Source organism: Trichomycterus rosablanca, chromosome 10, assembly GCF_030014385.1.
Source record: "Trichomycterus rosablanca isolate fTriRos1 chromosome 10, fTriRos1.hap1, whole genome shotgun sequence".
Lineage (NCBI taxonomy): Eukaryota > Metazoa > Chordata > Actinopteri > Siluriformes > Trichomycteridae > Trichomycterus > Trichomycterus rosablanca.
In genome coordinates, this window is record NC_085997.1 from 32,189,972 (window position 1) to 32,212,096 (window position 22,125).

At 35.1% G+C, this 22,125-nt stretch overlaps 3 protein-coding genes across 3 annotated transcripts in view; all 3 read left to right on the forward strand.

Moving 5' to 3' along the window:
* Positions 1-6,147, forward strand: part of tecpr1a (tectonin beta-propeller repeat containing 1a) — a 55,248-nt gene extending 49,101 nt beyond the window's left edge. The window contains exons 25-26 of the transcript XR_010013848.1: positions 5,722-5,831; positions 5,920-6,147. The gene's annotated coding sequence lies outside the window, so the exon portion shown is untranslated. The remainder of the gene's footprint in view (positions 1-5,721; positions 5,832-5,919) is intronic.
* A 1,197-nt stretch (positions 6,148-7,344) lies between these two features.
* Positions 7,345-9,445, forward strand: LOC134321427 (parvalbumin-2). Its single transcript, XM_063003181.1, has 5 exons — positions 7,345-7,420; positions 8,026-8,096; positions 8,561-8,693; positions 8,777-8,886; positions 9,265-9,445. Exons 2-5 carry the CDS (start codon positions 8,036-8,038, stop codon positions 9,288-9,290), a joined length of 330 nt encoding a protein of 109 aa, XP_062859251.1. The 5' UTR covers positions 7,345-7,420; positions 8,026-8,035; the 3' UTR covers positions 9,291-9,445.
* A 9,856-nt stretch (positions 9,446-19,301) lies between these two features.
* Positions 19,302-21,693, forward strand: pvalb3 (parvalbumin 3). Its single transcript, XM_063003170.1, has 6 exons — positions 19,302-19,406; positions 19,847-19,912; positions 20,617-20,749; positions 20,846-20,955; positions 21,271-21,330; positions 21,429-21,693. Exons 2-5 carry the CDS (start codon positions 19,852-19,854, stop codon positions 21,294-21,296), a joined length of 330 nt encoding a protein of 109 aa, XP_062859240.1. The 5' UTR covers positions 19,302-19,406; positions 19,847-19,851; the 3' UTR covers positions 21,297-21,330; positions 21,429-21,693.
* Positions 21,694-22,125: the final 432 nt, after the last annotated feature.

Genomic DNA, 22,125 nt, shown 5'->3' on the forward strand with positions numbered 1-22,125 from the left:
CTAGCCAGTACAGATTAAAGAATTTGTCATCTATCCAATAAATCTCCCACTAAATATATATATATATATATATATATATATACAGTATATACTGTATATATATAGATAGATAGATAGATAGATAGATAGATAGATAGATAGATAGATAGATAGATAGATAGATAGATAGATAGATAGATAGATAGACTGTAGATAGATAATTGAATAAAACACTATATAATACAAACAGAAATCTGTGAGAGGAAGGTGACTTTTTCTTAATATCTCAGCACTGAGGTCCCAGAAAAAATAACTCTATTTTGTTTTTTTACAGCTCTGTACATTGTATGTAACACAAATCTAAAAGACGACCGCAATGAAACTATGTGCCACAAACCCAAGAGACAACTGCAACGGAGAGATATGTTCTTGCAGCAGCATCTTGCTGTCTTATTTTACAACCAGAGCTGTCAACACCCTGTCAAGCTAGCTCCTAAAAATGCAATGACCTTCAAAAGGTTTGCAAAGCAGGAGTCGTTTTTTTGGATTGTAGTTAATCAATCAGTGAATTGTCAAGTCAGTGAGTTAAATAGCTAAAATCATTTAACATTAATTGATATTTATTGAATATTTACAAAAAATATTCAACACTTGAACTGTAAGGTTATCAGCTGCTTTGCTGGTCTTAACATCAACAGTTTAGGCTTGACCATCTCTAGAAAATCATGCCTGGGACACTAAGAGTGACTGACAAACATTACGCAACAGTCTTAGCACTGTCTGAGCTCATTATGTGTAGAAGTGTGGCACTTTGGCCCCCTGCCACTTCTGTAAGCCAGTTTGGTCCTTGTCAGTGCCAGACACATGGGGCAGTTAAAGCTTGCCAAGAGCATCTAAGTAGACATGATGATGCCTCAATGAGCAGTTTTTGTTATTTTTAAAATGTGTCTATACAAGAATTATTGTGCATATTTTTTAAGCATGATAAAGAAATAATCCTAAGATTGAACAAAAATAAGGAAAATGGGTCAGAGAGACAGGATGTAGGATGAGAGCAAGGTCTTTGTAATCAATCAATGCCTGGATGGCTCAGAACATGCTTGCCTATTTTGTGCTTTTGTTAGATTTATGGCTTATGGCATGTGGCTCTGGTCCATTCACACAAATATACAAGGATGTGCACATACAGTGTTAAATAAAGTATGGCAAAGTGGGAAGAGATAAAACTAATGTCCCCGTTTTGGCTAAAACTCAAGATTCCCATTGGCATGCCTCCATTACAGCTGGCAAACAGGAAAATATCTGAAGTTGTAAATGAGCCCAGGGGCCCAACTGGCAGTCCAGTAAGCCACTGTAGTAAAAAAAAAGATTCCTATGCATATAATTTTTATGGAAATTAGGACTTTGGTGGTCAGAACTTATCAAAACGTTTTTAATGCATCTAGGAAAGCATATCCATTAACAGAGACTTAGTAGTTGGATTATGAGAGGTGTGTACCAGAAACATTTATATTCCAGTCTTGAACACACCAGATTTGTCATGAACATGTGTTGAAATTAAAGGATACTGTCATTACAACATTGTGCTGACTTAACAGAGGAGCAGTTACCTCTTACATTAAACAGTCTATTTTAAACTACAGAAGCTACTCTGTTAGGTTCGTTCAGTAAAAAAATACTGGCTTTAATTATGTGTTTCCAGCTTTTCGCACTATTAATCAGACACACTGAGCCCCTGAACAGGACAAAGAGCTGGTAAAACCGACACTGCATTAACAAAGGAAAGTAAAGGCAGGTAGTTTCATAAGAAAGAAAACTTTCTTATTTAGCGTTACCACCCAACACTTATTTAAAAAACCATATTTTACAAAAAGCTTATTTATGTTTTTGGTGCATTAAAATCAAATGTATTTTAGCCATTTTTACATTAAAAGATGGATTATATATATACAGTACACACACACACACACACACACACCGATCAGCCATAACATTAAAACCTCCTCCTCGTTTCTACACTCACTGTCCATTTTATCAGCTCCACTTACCATATAGAAGCACTTTGTAGTTCTACAATTACTGACTGTAGTCCATCTGTTTCTCTACATACTTTTCATCCTTTTCATGCTGTTCTTCAATGGTCAGGACTCTCCCAGGACCACCACAGAGCAGGTATTATTTGGGTGGTGGATCATTCTCAGCACTGCAGTGACACTGACATGGTAGTTGTGTGTTAGTGTGTGTTGTGCTGGTATAAGTGGATCAGACACAGCAGCGCTGCTGGAGTTTTTAAACACCTCACTGTCACTGCTGGACTGAGAATAGTCCACCAACCAAAAATATCCAGCCAACAGCGCCCCGTGGGCAGCATCCTGTGACCACTGATGAAGGTCTAGAAGATGACCAACTCAAACAGCAGCAATAGATGAGCGATCGTCTCTGAATTTACATCTACAAGGTGTCCACTCATCCACTGTGATCCACCAACACACACTAACACACCACCACCATGTCAGTGTCACTGCAATGCTGAGAATGATCCACCACCTAAATAATACCTACTCTGTAGTGGTCCTGGGAGAGTCCTGACCATTGAAGAACAGGGTGAAAGGGGGTTAACAAAGCATGTAGAGAAACAGATGGACTACAGTCAGTAATTGTAGAACTACAAAGTGCTTCTGTATGGTAAGTGGAGCTGATAAAATGGACAGTGAGTGTAGAAACAAGGAGGTGGTTTTAATGTTATGATTGATTAGTGTATATACAGTTATATATATTTAAAGATTTATTATTTATATTAATAATAAAATGGCTTGGCATGACTTTAATCTCACGTTTCTAAAAATGCTGCAAACAAATGACTGATATTTTGGAATGTCTTATGCAATGTAGCAAAATCCTAAAGTTTTTAGGGGTGAAATGTATGAAGCTGTAAGAAAGTGCCCTTTTAGTTCATTTATAGCTTTTGTGGCAATACAGTTATTCTCTGGCCTCATGTCAGTCAGCCTATAGAACCATGAGCCGGTGACATAACTGATGCTTTAATTTACCATCAAAGTTAAAATCATGAAATCCAAATCATAATCAACTCATAATTCAAATGCCTCTGTTAATATACACATTTTCTTTTACAGATAACTGTTATTAATCTTAATAAAATAAAAGCAAAAGTATAGCATATGTTAAATGTCAGCGACCTTGAGCTTGGTGAAAGGCGCTATATAAGTTGAACTTATTATTATTATTATTATTATTATTATTAAATATTAGCTTTGTATATCACATACTGACACAACAATGTAATTATGAAATTATGGTTACTCACCGTATGTAGGATATATGAATGTAAACACACCCAACAATGATCACAAAACGTCTGTTTATCTATGAAGCCAATTATATTAAGAATAAAGAACAAGACACCAGGAGTCAACCAGAGTGTGAGTGCCAAAATGAACTCCAGACCCACAATCCCCGTCACACAGGAAACCTGGTCTTCCTGCAAACAAGATAATGTGTATTGAGAGGGACAAGGCCACAGGGGCAGGTAACAGGCTGGGAGGATGTTTTTGTCATTGCTGTGGCCCCTGGCTGGCAGCACACACCAGCATGCAAACGTCCATCCTGAGGAAAAGAGCCTGTTGAGGAAACGGAGCTCGCGTCACAGTAGCACACAGGAGAAACCCATAGAGCAGATGCACATGTACACATGCACAGTCCCAGCATATACAAATACAGCGTATGGATCCGGAGTTTTTAACACAGTTATTCTGCAAATACAAGAAAGGGGGTATAGCTCTATACTATAGCTAAGAATAGCTCTGACTTCACTTTATTAAGCACAGTAAAGACAATACACTCTGTGTAAAATCATTCATTCTTCTGATTCCAGACTTTGCTGTGTTACAGAACAGAATGAATCATGTCAGTGTGTGGAAAGACCCTAGCAAAAACAGGATGTTTACAAAGACGTTCAGAAAAAAAATGCAGCACACATAATTTCCCTGTTAGAAAGCATACAGAACACAGATTAAATTAGAAGTACTATGCTTGGTGAACCTCAAAATCTATAGTTTAAACATGAAAAGATTCATAAAAATCATATAACGTTTTGTGGCATTCAGCAACTATCATTAAACCATATGAAAATTATTGATACAATATGAACAAACCAGTGACCTTTTGTTTTGTGCTAAATGATAAGTATGTCAAATTACTATGGCTGCGAGAGGGGTGGGAGAGCATAATCTGCTCCTGTATTAATGAAATGTCTGTCCCCTGCACCTTTAATCTGCATCACATGTATAAAAAGATGAACATATGGAAAAATATCTGATAATCTAAAGCTCATCTATAAACATACAGCCATGGGCTTGAATAAGTGCCTCAGATGTACATGGCCATCATAATAGATTGTCAGCTGTTGTGCAAACAAAGCTCAAGTGGACAAAAAGCTGTTTTATTACAAACCAAACCCAGTAAAATGGGCTACATTTTCACCATGATACAAAACTACACTTTTTAAAGCTAAAATAGTTAAAGGTATAAGATGCCAAAAATTATATTATAATTTGCCAATTAATTATATTATACTAGTTATACTGCCAGGTCACACATCATTGGTCAGGAAATCAGAGACTGAGTGAGTTGCAATTATGATTATATGATTGCACTTTTTTATGAGTATGTTCCATATGGTGGATTTATATTAGTGCTATGGTCAAAATACTCTGTGTGTAATCTGGAAATGTTTTTTTCTAAAAGATCTTTGGGCTTCTCCATTCTTTTACTATGAGCATTTGCTTTATAAGTTCCATTTATACCTCAATTCTTTAAATATTAAGCTATAATGCTTTATTGTTTGATATTGACCCTTACCACCACCCTTCAAGTACATATTTCTTGTAGGCTGGTGCGCAGTTGATTGATTTATACATTTAAACCAAGCATTTTGGTCTTTCCTCGTGAAGGGGGTTTAATCACTATGGAAATTGCCATCATGTTAATCCCTGTTACAGGTCATGTGGTGTAAAGAATACAGGTGCATCTGACACAAAGGCACCGATGGGTTTTGACATACAGCTACGTTTCTATGCCCAGTCTTTCCTCTTGCCATTATAAAAGTTATATACAGTACACACAAGAGCTTCAGAAACCCTCGTCACTTTATTAAAGATGGCTTTAACAGACTTTCTTGCTGCATCTGACATTTCTTTGGCCATTAATGGTTGCAAAGGTAAGGAAAGCACATTTGTGACTTTTTGTATTGCTTGTTTGAGTCTTGAATTAATTATCGTCCTAGGTATAACATATTTTAATTATTTAATTAACACTGATATTCATAATATCCTATATTGCAAGAATGTAGTTAATATATATTTACTGTGGTTATTTACTGTTTTGTTTTGTGTTGTTTTGGGTATTTTTCAGTCAAAGATTCTTTTAGCCCAAAGACTTTTTTTGCAACCCTCGGTTTATCAAAGAAGTCTCCATCTGAGATAGAGAAGGTTTTTAAAATGCTGGATCAAGACAAGAGTGGATTTATTGAGCAGAATGAGCTACAGTTGTGTGACTTTATGATTATCTACAACTACTGCAATATTAATGCATAAACACCTTATCAGTATAATAAAATTACATAGTTTACCTTTGATCTTTTACCATTATCTAAATTTTAGCATCCAGCTTTATGAATAAATCTGAACATATAAATACATATTTCACTTTCTGCTTTCTTTCCAGACTGTTTTTGCAGAACTTCTCAAAAGGGGCTCGATCCCTCACCGCAGCTGAGACAAAGGCCTTTCTTGTGGCCGGAGATATGGATGGGGATGGAAAAATTGGTTGGGAAGGTAGGATTAAATAAAAATGACCTTACCACACTTTACTAATACTTTTAATCTGTATTGGAATTAATATTTGCTTCTGAAATTCCTCTAGAATTCTCAGCTCTTGTGAATGATTCTTGAGCCTGGCTGATGGACAACACTGGGAAAAAACCCTGCTGACTCTTCTGTGGAATGAGAAATTTTACATGGTTTTAATAAAAAAAATACATTTAGGTTCCAAAGTGTAGCATGTATTACAATCCTACCCAGTGCTGTTCATTTTACCAGTGTCTGTGGTTTTGGATTTAAAATATATATTAAAATAAAAAGTTTAATTAAATCTTTTTGAGTCATTGATGTTTAATCGTGCTTGCATTTGTCTGTATGCAGTGTGCAGTTCAGTCTGTGACCTTGTGATAGGGCATGTGAGCATGGCCTTGAAAACAGCTTAGGGACAGAAGTGATTACCCAGCAATAATGAATTTCTCTCTACTCTTATGTCTCATGCAGCCTCAGAGACAGATACATTTCTGACCTCGAACTGCAATCTGACCAAAAATATACAAAGATAAAATGCCTGGTATTTTTAGTAAAGTATACCTTAATTGCAGGACATGGACAACTGATGCTTAGTTAATGTTACTTAAGCTTTTTAGATCTTTTATGCTTATCAGATGAATTTATATAACATTTTTTTTCTCTAGATCTTAATTTACATGTATCAATAAATTACGGTCTATCATAGACAACCACACACTTTTTAAATGTCAGTGTTAAATACACACCTACATTATTCCCAGAGGTCTTTTAGGGCTAAGCCTTAAGGTACATATTTTGGAGCAGGATATATTTCATGCATGGCAGCCTCTAAGTCAATCACATATGACTCTTACAAGTGTATGTAACCTTTTAACTTTTAACTCTTTTAACTGCTGTAAAAAAGTCATTCTTGTCCTATTATCAACTGCGGGACATTAAATATTTCGTCTCAGTTAAGGATCTAAGCTATTTAGGCAAAAGATATTACTATTTTTATAATGACTATATAAGTTCATTATGAAATCCATTTAAAACTCCATTAATATGATAATAGTGGTAAACAAAACGTTAAAGAGACTTGCATTATTTTGTTTTATTTATTTATGTATAAGATTATTATAATTATGATTATTATGATTATTATTATTATTAATGTAATTATTTATACAATGTCTCCTTAAGGTCTTTAATGTCCCTACACACAATATAAAACACACATTATTAAACAATGTCATTATTAAACAAAATGTCTATATGAAATAAACCATTAGAAGAATTAAGAAGAATCTCATCACATTGACACTTTTACACCTACACTTCTTTGCTCTCACAGCCACTCAGGATAAAGTGTCATGTTTCACATAAGAGCTTAAAGCATGACCTCTTTTGAAAGCCTATAACTACCAACAATGTGACTAGTGGACACATTTTTTTCTAAACTATAGCAAGCCTAAGCATATGGTGTCCGTTACTGCGTGTTAGACAGGGGTATAAATGCAGGGAGGAAGACTTACTTGCTCAAAGTCGTTTGCCACATCCGTTAGTGCAGCAGCAGCAGCAGCAGCAACTTAAAGGTGAGTGAATCTACAGAAAGGCCTGAATACTTCACTCATTTCTCCACTGAACTACCTGGAATAATCTTAATGAAGAGAGGAAGAAAACTTGTCGATATATGCAAATGGACCTAAACCAAAGGATAACACTGCCTTTTTTTTAAATAATAAGCCATCAACTTACCAAGGACTATTTATTCGCTGAAGGATGATCTTTATAGCCTATAAGCATCTCCTTATTTGTATTTTAACTCTGAAATATAAAGTTAGAAGTGACAGCTTTAAGATTTAATTGAGTTACTTTAAATATTCATCACCATAATTTATTTTTGTAACACAAGGGATTTTGTTAACTGGTGTAGTCAGGGTTTGCTGCATTAGCAACTGCTAGGGTTACATTCGCTTCTGGTGAGAGGTTGTGATAGACTTTTGTATGCTATAACACATTGTGGTATTTTAGGGATACAATCTACTGTGATATTATACAGAATATGTTATTATAAAGAATACAGTTTTCTATGTGCTTAATTCTGATTATTTGCTTAGCCCAATTTAGTATGCTTAAAAATTAAATAAAATTTAATTTTAAGCTTTAAATCAACTTTCTGTATCATGACTGTTTGCAGAAACTTAAAAATGGCCTTTGCTGGAATTCTGAAGAATGAGGATGTTGCTGCCGCCATCAGCGAATGCTCTGGTAACACTTTACGGATTGTTTAAGATATCTTTTAAATACTGTTTGTTTGTTTATTAGGATTTTAACGTCATGTTTTACACTTTGGTTACATTTATGACAGAAACGGTAGTTACTCATTACACAAGGTTCATCAGTTTACAAGCTTAAACACAGTCATGGACAATTTAGTGTCTCCAGTTCACCTCACTTGCATGTCTTCGGACTGTGGGAGGAAACCGGAGCACCCGGAGGAAACCCACGCAGACAAGGGGAGAACATGCAAGCTCCACACAGAAAGCACTCGGACCGCCCCACCTGGGAATCAAACCCAAGACCTTCTTGCTGTGAGGCGACAGTGCTACCCACTTAGCCACCGTGCCACCCCAATTTAAATGATGATAAACACACTATTAAAGTGGGGAAAAAAATTGTCCAAGTGGCAAAAATATGTAAAACTAGCAACTGGCATGTCTTATATGTTCTAGCTCCTGACAGCTTCAACTCCAAGAAATTCTTTGCCAAGGTCGGCCTGAGCTCAAAATCCAGTGATGATGTTAAGAAGGCCTTCTTTGTTATCGATCAGGACAAGAGCGGCTTCATTGAGGAGGATGAGTTGAAGTAAGGAGCAAAATAATTTGGTTTTCTCTTTTCTGTGCAAATAAATACATATGTAGTAATGTTCACTGTTTCTGCCTCCCCAGGCTGTTCCTGCAGAACTTCTCTGCTGGTGCCAGAGCTCTGACTGATGCTGAGACCAAGGCCTTCCTTTCAGCTGGTGACAGTGATGGTGATGGCAAAATCGGAGTTGAAGGTATTGAATTATTAGATTAATCATACAGTAAATCCTGCAAAAACGTACCCAATGTTTCATAATATTCTAGCATTTCAACTGTGGTGTTTTTTGAAATTTTGATTGTTGCCCAAACCCTCTTATTGTCGTGGATAAAGTCAGAGAAATGCAGAGACAGAATGCCTAAAGCTAACATTTAACAACAACAAAGCTTTGATAAGACTTGAATGTTTAATTCAAATGAAGTTTAAAGTTTATAAAATTCAGCCATTAGAAAACTGATCCAGTACAAATCTAAGTTAAGGCAGAAATAATAATATTTATATAATATATGCAATGTCCCAGACCCTCAGAATGATTTATTAATTTTATGTTTCTGTTGTTTTTTTTTTATTCTAGAGTTTGCTGCAATGGTGAAGGCCTAAGCACTTGTGGACCTTTTTAGCTCTTTACTTTTATTTATTTATTTTTCATAAATGTATTTATGACCATTCAGCACTCTGTATGTATTGTCATGGACATATATAACAATGTAAAAAGCCTAATTTGTGCAAATTCAAATGCCTTTTGCATTTCTAACACTGAAATATATTTGCATTTGTTGTACAACTGTGTTTTGTTGTTTTTCCAACCTACACAATTTTATCAAACATATTACCGAGGCATGATTACTGCCAGACCTGTCGAATCTAATCATCACTTAAATAGAACCTGTTTGGCAATATGAAGAAGACTAGAAGGTCACAAAAAGCAGCACATAAAGCCTAAAGTACTAAAGTAATTCAGCTACAGATGCAAAACAAGGTCATTTAAATCTACCAGTCTGAAAAGAGTTACAAAGCCATTGCTAAGTCTCTGGGACTCCAGCAATCTACAGTGAGAGCCATTATCCACAAACTGAAAACCTCCTCAGGAGTGGCCAGCCTACCAAAATGTAAAGACTGCATTACCGCTCACAAAAAGCCAGACAAACATCTAAAGTACTGCAGGCCTCACTTGCCATTGGAGAGATGCATGAGCAGGATAAATCAGTGGTAAAACATGAAAATGAATAAATAAACAGGATAACTATTATGTCACAGCCAGGGATCAGAGGTCCACACACTTCTTGGCAGTCAGTGGGTTTAAAGCTTGCTCAAGGTGGGTTAGACGTTCTAGCACCACAACAGCCTTCCTTAACCTGTCAGGCTCCTCCACGAACCCTAAGCTGCAGTGCTGTGCAGGAATCACTTACACATCTATAATTATCAACGACAGATCACTAACACTGCATATATGTAATACATACATGCAGCTGGTGTTGCTATACTCAGTCAGTCCTACTAAAAAGTCCTTGTAAAGAGTTTTTACATAAGAAGAACCTACAGGCATGATTATTTTAAAATCTTACTTGGAAATACATGCATCCACAACATTTTTACATTTGTAAATCAAGGTTTAAATAGGTAGTCTAGTCTTTAGAAATTAATGTAATATCACCCAGATAGCAAAACTTGAAACAACATGTATTTGAACTTTTTTTTTTTAATTAATAAAGTATAAATACTTCATTCATTATCTGTTTTACCACCGCGTGGGTACAATTCACTGGGCAAAAGGTAGGAAACACCCCGAACAGGTTGCCAGTCCCAGGGCAGACGTACACACACACACTTAGGGAATTTTTTGTATCTCTTATTAACCTGACTGCGTGTCTTTGGACTGTGGGAGAAAACCAGAGCTCCCACGCAGACACAGGGAGAACTTGCAAACTCCACACAGAAAGGACCTGGCCATGCTACCCACCGAGCCGCTCTAGTATAAAGACGTGTTTATATGAACCTTTATGATGTTTCCTATATTTTGATGGAACGCTATATACTTGTCGGTTACTGGTAAAAAGAAAGTGGTAAAGTTGCATCCTTAACTCTAAGCCAGCTGTAATTTACAGTATGTCTTCCAAAAAGTTTGACTTTTGACTCATCAGTTAATAGCAACATTATTAATGTGCTCCAGTATTTTAGGTATTTATTTGTTTTAGATATACAGTATATCATTAATGTAAAAAAAAAAACTTTTTGCCACTAGCTCTTAAATAATAAAAAATGGTCTGTCATTAGCTACCAAATGCTAACAACATAGTACAGTACATTTGGTCTCTAGCCTCCTAAAGCTATCAAAAAATACTTTCACCACTATCAATCAACTGCTAACAATAGTTCACCTCAATAATAAGGGCTATCAAATGCTAAATAAAAAAATTACATCTGTCATTAGCTACCAGATGCTGACAAAATTTACCTCAGTACTACAAAAGATAATTATAAACAATCATTAGCTAGTGGTTTTTAACAAAAAATGCCTCTGTTTACCAAATGCTACTTAAATTAACCTTAATACAAAATGCTTACAAAATTACCTCAGTAACAACCTAGCTAATGCTAACTACATAGCACCTTAAAACTACTTAATGCTAACTGCAAGTTTCATCAATAACAGCTAATCAATGTGAGCCCAAATTAAATTACCTCAGAATCTGAGGTAAATCTACCTCAATGTTCAGTAATATTAATCTTTAATTCTGAACTTGTTTTATAGGTTAATACCAGTGTTTCTGTGTGTGAGAGAAACAACTACATGTCTCTGTTTGATAATGACATTGTACCTAGAGATATAAGACACAAGTATATTTACCTCCATAAAGACCTTGTAACTGTAACTTCTAATCTGTGAATCACTGGTACGGGTAGTAACAATGCTGCCATCTACAGCCTTTGAAAAATCACAAAATATATTACATTTAAATTAAAGCTGTCTTACAACGTACATATAAATTGCAAATCAAAACATTAAAATGTAGGAATGTAACAATTAAATTTGATTAAAAATTTACACTCATTGTAATTGTAAGGCTAGCTTGGATGAACCACACATTGATGAACCATACCTTGCCTACAGTTTCTCAACAACTGTTTTTCAACTATTTCTCAATGATAAATAACTTATTTCTTTGCAATATCCATGAGTATAGTAGAGAAAGTCTACAGGACAAAAAAAATGAAATCATAGAGGTTTTTTTATTCCAGAGTTTGCTTCCCTTGTGAACCTTCCACTACCCATCTGAGTTAAATGATCATGTCTACAGTGTCAGCACAGTAGAGGCCTAAATAAACATAGCACCAATGCTTTGTGCAACTTCAGTAAGTGTCTATAAGCCATTTCACTTCAAAACATAATGAAAACACAATGAAACAATTTGTTAAAACAGTTCATTTTAATAAAAGCATTTTATATGCATGAGAAACCAGCATAAACACAGTAAAATTAATGGTATTATTAAACAGGATAACAATTTAATTATGCAACAGCCAGAGATCAGAGGTTCAGACACTTGTTGGCAGTGGGTTTAAAGCTTTGCTCACCCAGAGTGGATCTGACGTTTCAGCACTAGGATCCAAAGAGAGTTCAACATGCTGAACTTGTGTCAGGCTCCTCCACAAACCCTATCCTAGTTTGCTGTGCCGGAATCACTTACATGTGTCTATATTTATCCATGACAGATCACTAACACTGCATATATGTAATACATACATGCAGCTGGTGTTGCTATACCCTGTAGGTCCTACTGAAAACTCTTGTAAACATTTTTCTTAGTGTATTTTTTCCATAATAAAAATGTTACTATGAAGAAGATCTTACCTGGAATACATTTATCTCAGACATTTCTGTTTTAAGATGTAAAATGAGCAAAACTCACTATTTTATTTTTTACTATTATTATTCTAATATTATTAATATTAGGTATTTATTTCTTGAGATTTTTTATTTTTGTATTTGAAATAGATTTAAAACATTTTTCAAAAAGCATGTAACAATACTGCCACCTGCAGCGTTTCTCAACTCCATTAGGAAAGTGTTAAGCCCACTGACACCAACTGACACACAGACTGAACTGCAGATGTCAGTGGCTGCAACTGAGAGTGATGTTTATTAATCAACCATATCCAAGGTGATATACTAAAAATTGCTTTTATAAATTATCTGCATAAATTTCCCAGATTAAATTCTGAGTGGTATGTCTGACAAAACTCTTACATAGTAGGTAGCCAGATGACAGCATATCCACTGTAACCTGTTGTATTATTATGTTATAGGGATTGATTTTGTTAGCAGCACAGCCTTGCAATCTGGTCAAGTAAATTAATGATGTTCATTTCAGTGCCATATATGTTTAAAATGGGTATGGACTAAGTGCTCCCAAAAAACCTGGGTAAAATTGAGACCAACCCAAAAGTCTATTTACTGATATATGTTAGAAGGTGGCTTAAACAATATACTCATGTTTTTAAGTTTTGAATTAAATATTTTAAATAAGACAGAGTTTTCCTTTTATCATTGCTGAGAATGTCTGGTATGATTTTAATTCTTAAATTGATCAAAATCACTGTCATCATTTAAGTTCAAAGAAAGGGCTGGGATGAATTTAGTTTTTTTTAGAAGCACATTACCCAGTGATACAAACAGTATTGAGTTCATTTTTAAATTTCAGGTTGTTATCAAGAGTTAGCAACTTAGTTAGCAAAGTCGGCATTTTAAGTGAAAAGATACAGTAATGGTTAAACATGAAGATATTCAGATTCTGAATTGTAATACTCTTGTAATTGAAAGTAAGTTGTCTTATTAATGTGAACTGATAAAGGAGATCAGGCTTTTTGGTGAAATATGTTGTATTTCCATAGGCAAAAAGCATTAAGTGTGGACATGTCATACAGTTATTTAGAAAACAGTCCTTTAATCCCAACTGTAAATCACAAGACGGACATTTGTGGAAAAAAACGTGCCATACACAACGTACATAAAAGTATGTAAGTGTCCAGAGTAATGTTTGAAATCGGAATGCCTGTGTGTGAAATCCCTTGTGTTAGTAATGTCTAGAGCAGTGGTGCACAACACACGGCCTGCGGGCCAGATCCGGCCCGGCAAAACTCTCGATCCGGCCCGGCAAATGAAGTGCTGATGTATTTTTAAATAAATGATGCTGTCACTTTAAATTCACCGGGTAATTCCATGAACTTGCGACTGAAAAGTAAATGATGTAAATACAAGTTACCTCAGCGGTACCATGTGTTTGTCCAAACCAAGTACGAGTAAAAAAAGAAAAGTGGATCTCGAGCATATGAAATTTAACCCTGAATGGACATACAGGTATTTTCTCATGTCTGCTGTGCTTGCGACCACATTAATCAGTTGGTGTCAGAAAGATGCTGCAGTATCTCCCACTGACCAACACATTTCTTCTAACTACCTGATTTTATGTAACTGTATTTAGTGCTGGGCGATTTTCACGATTAATTCGAATGAACGTTAAGGGGCATTGCCCCCCCAAATTGTGTCTTTGCCCCCCCCAAGCACAATGCAAGCAACGGCTATTTTTAAAATTATCTCTGAACCAATCACAAAAATGCATTTTGTTTTACAGTGTGAAGATATTTCCTTGCTTATTCCTGATTGGCTCTTTGAGTCATATAAAAATCGGCAGACTCAGAGCCGTAGATAGAGAGAGTTGCGACACTCCTTGATCTCGCCGCCACGCGGTCACGTGGTTCATGTAACCCTCCAATAGTTCCAAACAAACCCGGCGCTGTCATGTTCTCATATGGGACAGGCAGCAGTGAATTAAATATTAAACGCTAAATAATAAACATTTGTACAATTTCTGGGGATTTTCAACTGCGTTTACATTTACTGCATCTGCTTTAATGTCAATTTGGTATATGAAGTGGAAGATTGATGTTTATAATGACTTGTTAATAGGTCGTTCTTGTTAACACACAGTACATTATATTAGCATACATTACATAATGCCATATCATCAAGTAGTAGAGACAATATACAGTACAGGGATTAAAGAGTTTTTTATGTTTTGTTTTTTGCATAAACTAATCTCCCTTCACTTTCCTGAGGATTCATAATAATAATCATTTTGGCTAAACACTAAGTCATGTGCTGGATTCATAAGGTTTACCTGCACTGAATGAACAGATTGATAAACACACTACCGTACCTTTAACATTATAGTGCAGGTACATGAAAAAGCTTCATTCATCTCTTATTTCATGAGTGATTAATCATTGATTCCTACATGTAATACATTAATGAATTCATTATGAATATGCACTAGTTCATTTTGTCTAATGTAAGTGGTGGAGAAGGAACACAAACCATGTAGTTGAGTTAAAGTAGAGATATCCAAGGTAACATATTACTCCAGCAAAAGTAGTAGTAAAAGTAAAAATACTCTTTACCTCCACTAAAGTACTAAACTAAATTTACCTTCAAATGTACTTAAGTATGAAAGTAAAAGTATAATGATTTATTGTGGTTCTAATGTTTTATGATCATTTCTGTAACAAGACTCTTGATTAATCAACTAATTTTAGGTGAAAAGACTCTAGTGTCATTAATTAATCTTAACTGACTGAGCTAAATTGGGTTATACCTATTAATTAAGATAAACATGTAACATTTAGTGCTGAGCAAATGCTAAACAATAACAGTATTAAGTATATTAATGACATTAAATTCATTATTTTTTTAAAACAAAGCAACATACAGCTAAAAATGTTTGATAAGTAGTGGAAATGAATGAGGCTCTATGGGATGTTTGGAACTATTCAGAGCTCCACAACCCGGAAGCTGCGCAGAAAATATGTCCCGCCCCCTTTCCAACGGTTCCCTATGAGAGTGTCGCCACTCTGTTCTCTCTACCGCTCTGGGCAGACTGCCCCAAACAGTTCAGTTCGGCAGTATATGTTCTGTTAGTGTGAGCGAGAGGCAGGTATACTGGTAAACACTTTTTTTTTACAGAATTAGTATTCTTTTGTTTTCTTTATATTTTAATTTCCCAATAATATAAATATTCTCACTCATTCCTATTTCCACGTTTGAATATTCTCAGTCTGTGTGTAGGTACATTTGTCAGCTTTGACTTAAATTTGTATTAAAGCCTTTCAAGAAATAGAGTTGTTCTATTAGTAATGGCAATTTAATTAAGGGGGCGTATTAAAATGAAATACAATTAGATAATCTTTTTTCGCCATTTACATAATCAACATGTATTTTTTAATCATTGGGTTTTAAGTTTAAGTTCGAAAACATGCATTTTTATTTCTTTACCTCATACATCACTTTAAGCCAGTATCAATAGCTTGGCTGTCATCATTCATGCACAAATCAAGCCTTGAATATATTTCTGGCTTCAAAAACATGACTATCAACATGCCCCCTCATTAGGTTTTACTGCCCCCCCAAGCAAAGCAGTCCAGAACCGGGGCTGTTTTCACATGTTAGAAATGTGACAATCGCGATTGTTTACATACTTTATATTTTAATTAAAATACCAACATGTCACGAGGCAGAAACTGAGGAGACGCTCGCGGAATATAAATCAGGGACAGTTTAATATCAAAAGGGCAAAAACAGTGTACAAAATCCAAAACCAGAGGATAAACAGACAGGCAGCAAACGGAAGACAGCAAGGATCATACACGGTAATGGTTAGATTCAAAAATAAGGACACAAACAAGATCGGCAAAACTTCACAACGAGACTCAAACAGAAGAGTTTAAATAAGATTCATGAAACCGAACACAACTGAACTGAATCAAAACTCCGGAGACGGTGAGCGCGATCAGGATTGGCTGACCGGGGACATGTGATAGTCACGTGACAGTCCAGGGGCTCATGGGAATTGTAGTCCATATGGTTAGACGTGGAATGTGCCCCCTCCATCCACCCCCCAATCACAAGAGGACAAAATCAAAGCTGAGCTGAGTGCTTATTCGATGTCCCCCAGAGTAGATACTGATACAGACTCACTTATATGGTGGAAACAGTAAACTGGCTCGTGTTCCTTTTAAAAAACCTGTAAAGAACTGTTTGTGGTTTTGCACTTTTCTTATGCTGCACATTATTTAAAGTGAGTTGTTTGTGAGTTTTTTATATAAAGGATATAGCTAATTAAGATTTCTATTTTGTTCAAATTATTGTTAATTATTGTTATATTGTTTGATTTCCTTGAAAGGATAATTAGGTGGTGCTGTTACTATTTTTGCATTTCTGCAGTCTTTTAAATTAAAAATTTTCAATTGCATTATACAAAAACTAAAAAAAAATAATCAAATTTTTTTTTTTAATGTCACCCAGCCCTAACTGTATTACAAATTCATGTGGACAGGTCTGTAAAAATGAAATGTGTGGCCCTCTGGTTTAGGTGTTTATGTGAAATCGGCCCTTGGTAAAAAGAAGTTGTGCACCCCTGGTCTAGAGTGTATAAAGAAAAAAAAAACACATTACATAAACACTTACATGAACATTACTTGCTACTGTGTAATGCATGTCATTATATCCTTTCTCACTTTTACACTGACCCACACACATCAGATGTCTTTGGCTTAAATGGGACAGACCCGTGTAAACAGAGTTTCACTCCGGATTGTGTCTGAGCATGTTAATGATGCTGGGCCTATATCACATTTCACAACCTTCATAAATACTGCCAACACAGGAATAATGTTTTGGCAGAGTGGAGATAATCGGTACAAATAGTTAAAAAAGGTCCTGTTTCTTATGAAATGTAACAAACTGTATTGCATATATTCAGGTCCAATAATACTGGCTTAAACTTATTTAAATTAAAGAATATGTAATATATACTATATCATATATTTTCATTAAAAAAATCCAATATAGGTGCAAAAACAATGTCTGACGCTAGATCACTTTCTAAGTTAACATAAAACCTAATTTACTGCTTTGCATTGCATGGTCTGCCATACCTTTGCTGCATTAATGAAACTTTCCGAAATCATAACCAGTTACCATTTAGAACATGAATCTAATATTATATAAAAAAAACATGCAAAAACAACACAACAAAACAACAAGCAGTCTACTGACAACACTGTGAATGACTGTTGGTGTTTTCACACCAATAATATGACTGTATTCTCAACAGTTTCTTGCTGTACAAGTTGGCCACAAATTATATTACAAATATTAGATTGAAATGCAGCCTGGTAAATATATAATGATGGGTAAATTATTACAGAATTATTTTACTTTATTTAAACACAGCCAGGTTAACTAAACACACATGTGTGCGCCATGCGTCAAAATAAATGTATACCTGACTACAAGCTTGTGGGACATCCTATTTTAAAATCATGGGCATCAATATGGAGTGCCAACCCCCATCCAACTTTAAAGCAATAACATCTACTTTCTTTCAAAAGAGCATTTGTGAGGTCTGGCTTGCAAATGTTTTTCCAACTGATCCCAACGGTTTTCAATGGGGTTAAGGTCAGGGTACTGTGCAAGCTATTGGAGTTGCTCAATGTCTTTACAAACATCACTTTGGTCCTTAAAAATATGCTCCAGTCATGAGTCATGCTGTTACCACTAAGTGGAAGGCTGATTTGATTCAGTGGTTAGCAATGGATGTGGCTGAAACACCTGAACTTAGTGTTTAGAAGGAGTGCTCACATAGTTTCTGTCATGAAATGTTTGAAAATAACAGCATTTTTTTCTTTGTCTTTATTTTTAATTTTGGTTTGGCAAAAATTAGTATTTAGTTTTTTAGTTTATGTGCAATTGTGCATATGTAGATAAATCAGTACCCTCTATTTTTAGTTTAATACAATAATACAATTACTGTAAACTTAACACTGTAATTCTGTATACTAATGTGTTCTGAACAGTATACCAAGATGTTTTTAAGTATTTTGCTGTAGTACTTTATATTATTAACTAGTTAATTGATGCAGGTTAGTTGATATTTTGACAACAAAAGAAGCCCAGCACAGCATCAGACTGATCTAAAATACAACCAAACAATTTGATTTATTTAAAAATAAATCAAATGTAGTAAAAAAGGAAAGGTGAAAGGAAAATGACACACAATACTAAACACAATACACAAGTAAGAAGACAAAGACTATAAAACTATAAAAAACAATCATAAAGTTGTTAGCCAGCTAATTCCTGACAAGCCAGATCCCACCAGAGGAGAAACTGTTGAACACTATATATGCTACTTAAGTCCTTTATAGCAAGTTTAAACCCAATTTTTCTAATGTTTGTAGGTAAAATAAAAAAGGAAAAGATTATTTTAAAGCTTCCCTTTAAGTCCAGATGGTTTGCAGTAGCTTATACTGATGAAATCTCCTGCTTAAAGTGAGGTCAATGAGCCATGCCCTGAGCAACACTGTTCCCCTCAGTCCCTCCGTATCAGCAGCGGGTATAATTAGCCCCGTGATGGGGTATTAAACACTTTTACATATACGTACATTTTAACCATCTTCATTTATACACTTATAAATAGAACAGCCTGACTCGTGCATAGGTTTTTCAGGCAACTGCTTGGCAGGCGGTGTGAGTTACGCTCATGCTTCAGGTTTCGGCTGAGAGGGGAATATATAAAGCTCACGGTGCTGAGCTCCCAATCACTGCAGAGCCAGAGTCATCATTCCGAGTGCACCTCAACACCACTAACACAACCTGAGGTGAGTGCCTGCTACCTCCATCCCAAACCGTTTAGACGGGACCAGGAAAGCAACTGCTTCTGCGGGGCTTTTCTTCACACACTATGGAGTAACCTGAAGAGTTGAGAAATGCCAGTACCTACAGGAATTAAACTGGAAACTGCTGGAATGAATGTGATGACTTTAGAAAAAATACCTGGATAATTGGAAGTGGAATGCACTTTTGAATTACTTTTTAGTGCATTGATTTATTGTTTAGTATTATGAGTGAATAGTATTGCAACTCTATGTCAGCTATCTGGGTTTGTGGTTGGTGTTTCAGATTAATACAGTGTTGCAAAATGGGTCCAGTAGCACATTAATTTATTAGTCTGTGTAAATACTTTAGTTAAACAGATAAAAAATATTATTATTATTATTAATATTCTAATCTCTGTCATATATTTTGTCTTCTTTTACAGCTAAAATGGCATTTGCTGGTATTCTGAGTGATGCTGACATCACTGCTGCCCTGCAGGCCTGCCAAGGTACAGTCAGTATTGCATCCTTTCTTGCACAAAAAAAGAAATATAAATATAAACAGAAATATAATGCTACTTTTTACACTGGTACTACTAAATAACCCAAAAGTTTGGAACTTTGGAGTTTGGAACATCATTGCTTGGTCCAATATGGACAAATTCAACATGGGTTCATTAAATCTGGTCAGGTTTGGATCTACTCTAATTTAGAGATGCCAGTGTTTTGTCAAATTAAGTTTTATTTAATATGAACAAATCATAGAAAGAAAGAAAGAAAGAAAGAAAGAAAGAAAGAAAGAAAGAAAGAAAGAAAGAAAGAAAGAAAGAAAGAAAGAAAGAAAGAATGAAAGAAAGAAAGAAAGAAAGAAAGAAAGAAAGAAAGAAAGAAAGAAAGAAAGAAAGAAAGAACTAGTTATGAATAGTCATAGTTGTTTTGGTTGTTCTGGATCACAATGACCCTACAACCTGACCCAAGCTAAACCCATAAGGAGAATTAAAAATATAACACCCTAGTTATTCAAGTGTAAATATGACAATTCTTAGAAGTTTTCCATACTGTTATGAATTAGTGTTCTTCTCTAACTAAAATGCTTTTAACACATGAATTATCTAAAGACGGTTTTAACTGGTCATACTCAGATACATGCTTTTTAAACTAATCAAATCACAAAGTTTTAAAGATTTATTTATTGCCGTTTGTTTTTTTTCAGCTGCTGACTCCTTCAACTACAAAACCTTCTTCTCCAAGGTTGGCCTGAGCTCAAAGTCTGCCGATGATGTCAAGAAGGCTTTTGCAGTCATTGATCAGGACAAGAGTGGCTTCATTGAGGAGGATGAGCTGAAGTAAAAATTAAACAGACTTATAATTAGTTGTTTTACATTTTTAAATTCTGATTCAGTTTAAATGCTTTACTCACTCACCTGTCTTAAACTTCGCAGGCTGTTCCTGCAGAACTTCTCCGCTGGTGCCAGAGCTCTGACTGATGCTGAGACCAAGGCCTTCCTTAAGGCTGGTGACAGTGATGGTGATGGCAAAATTGGAGTTGATGGTACTTATGAAATTCTAATTAACTCCCTTGTACAATACCTTGCATAACCAGTATGTTAGTAGCTTGTTTGTAGATAATAGGGTACAAATGCAATATAATTAGTAGTCTACTTGCTTGTATGATACAGAAACTTCTGGAAAATGTGATTAGACATATAGTTTTTACAAGTCACAAAGCAAAACAATGCTTTTTTGTTAAAGGGATGTTACATGCTATAAATATCCCACTAAAACAATTTAAATGACTAATGAAAAAAACATAAACCATGTAAAAGAAATATTGTTTTACTATTGTCCATTTTGTTTTCTTTTCCAGAGTTCGCTGCCCTTGTCAAGGCCTAAACAATCATAGACCCTGTGTTTTTTAGAGTTGATGGTAAGGCATGATTTCTTTCAGTTATTAATGTTCAAAGTGCAGTACAAAATGCTTCCAAACTAAATTCTCACTATAGATATTTTACCACACTTTTACAGCTTGATGCCATTATCAGAGGTGAAATGACAACAGGCCACAGCCTTCTGCTTGAAAAGAACATTGCCTGAAGCCTTACCTCAGTCACACTGATTTTTTTTACACGATCTGCAAACCATCTGCTTCCAAGCTGCTCTCTGTCCAGATAAAAATGTAAATGTGGTGGTTTGTCATGTCATTGACATGAAGTAGAATAACTGAAAAATCTGTGATGCACTTTTTTGGAAAGGATGGTAAGAAAAAACAAATAAATGGTTTTTTTTCAGATGTTTGACTTCCTTTGTCTTATTCAGTATTGATTTCTCTCTAAAATTAGGACTTGAACACTATTGTTTTTATGGTGATGTGCTGATCCAACTTATAATGTTTATTATGACAATTTTTTTATTCAGCAGAAACGTAATAATCATACAATGTAAAAGAAAGATGCATGAATGTTCCTAAACATTTAGCACTGCTTCAACAAAGGTTACAACTGGGTGAAGAGTCATCCTACATATGCTAAAAACTGCAAAACACAGCAGTATAAGTTAAAAGCAGAACTACAAATATTATTTATAGCATATTAATATAACATTAATATAACATATGCTTAACATGTGCTTTATTAAATGGATTTGCCTGATGAATAATTAAATTTTTTTTAATGAGAACAAAATAATGGTAAAATTATGATAAAAAAGTCAAATTTACCCTGGA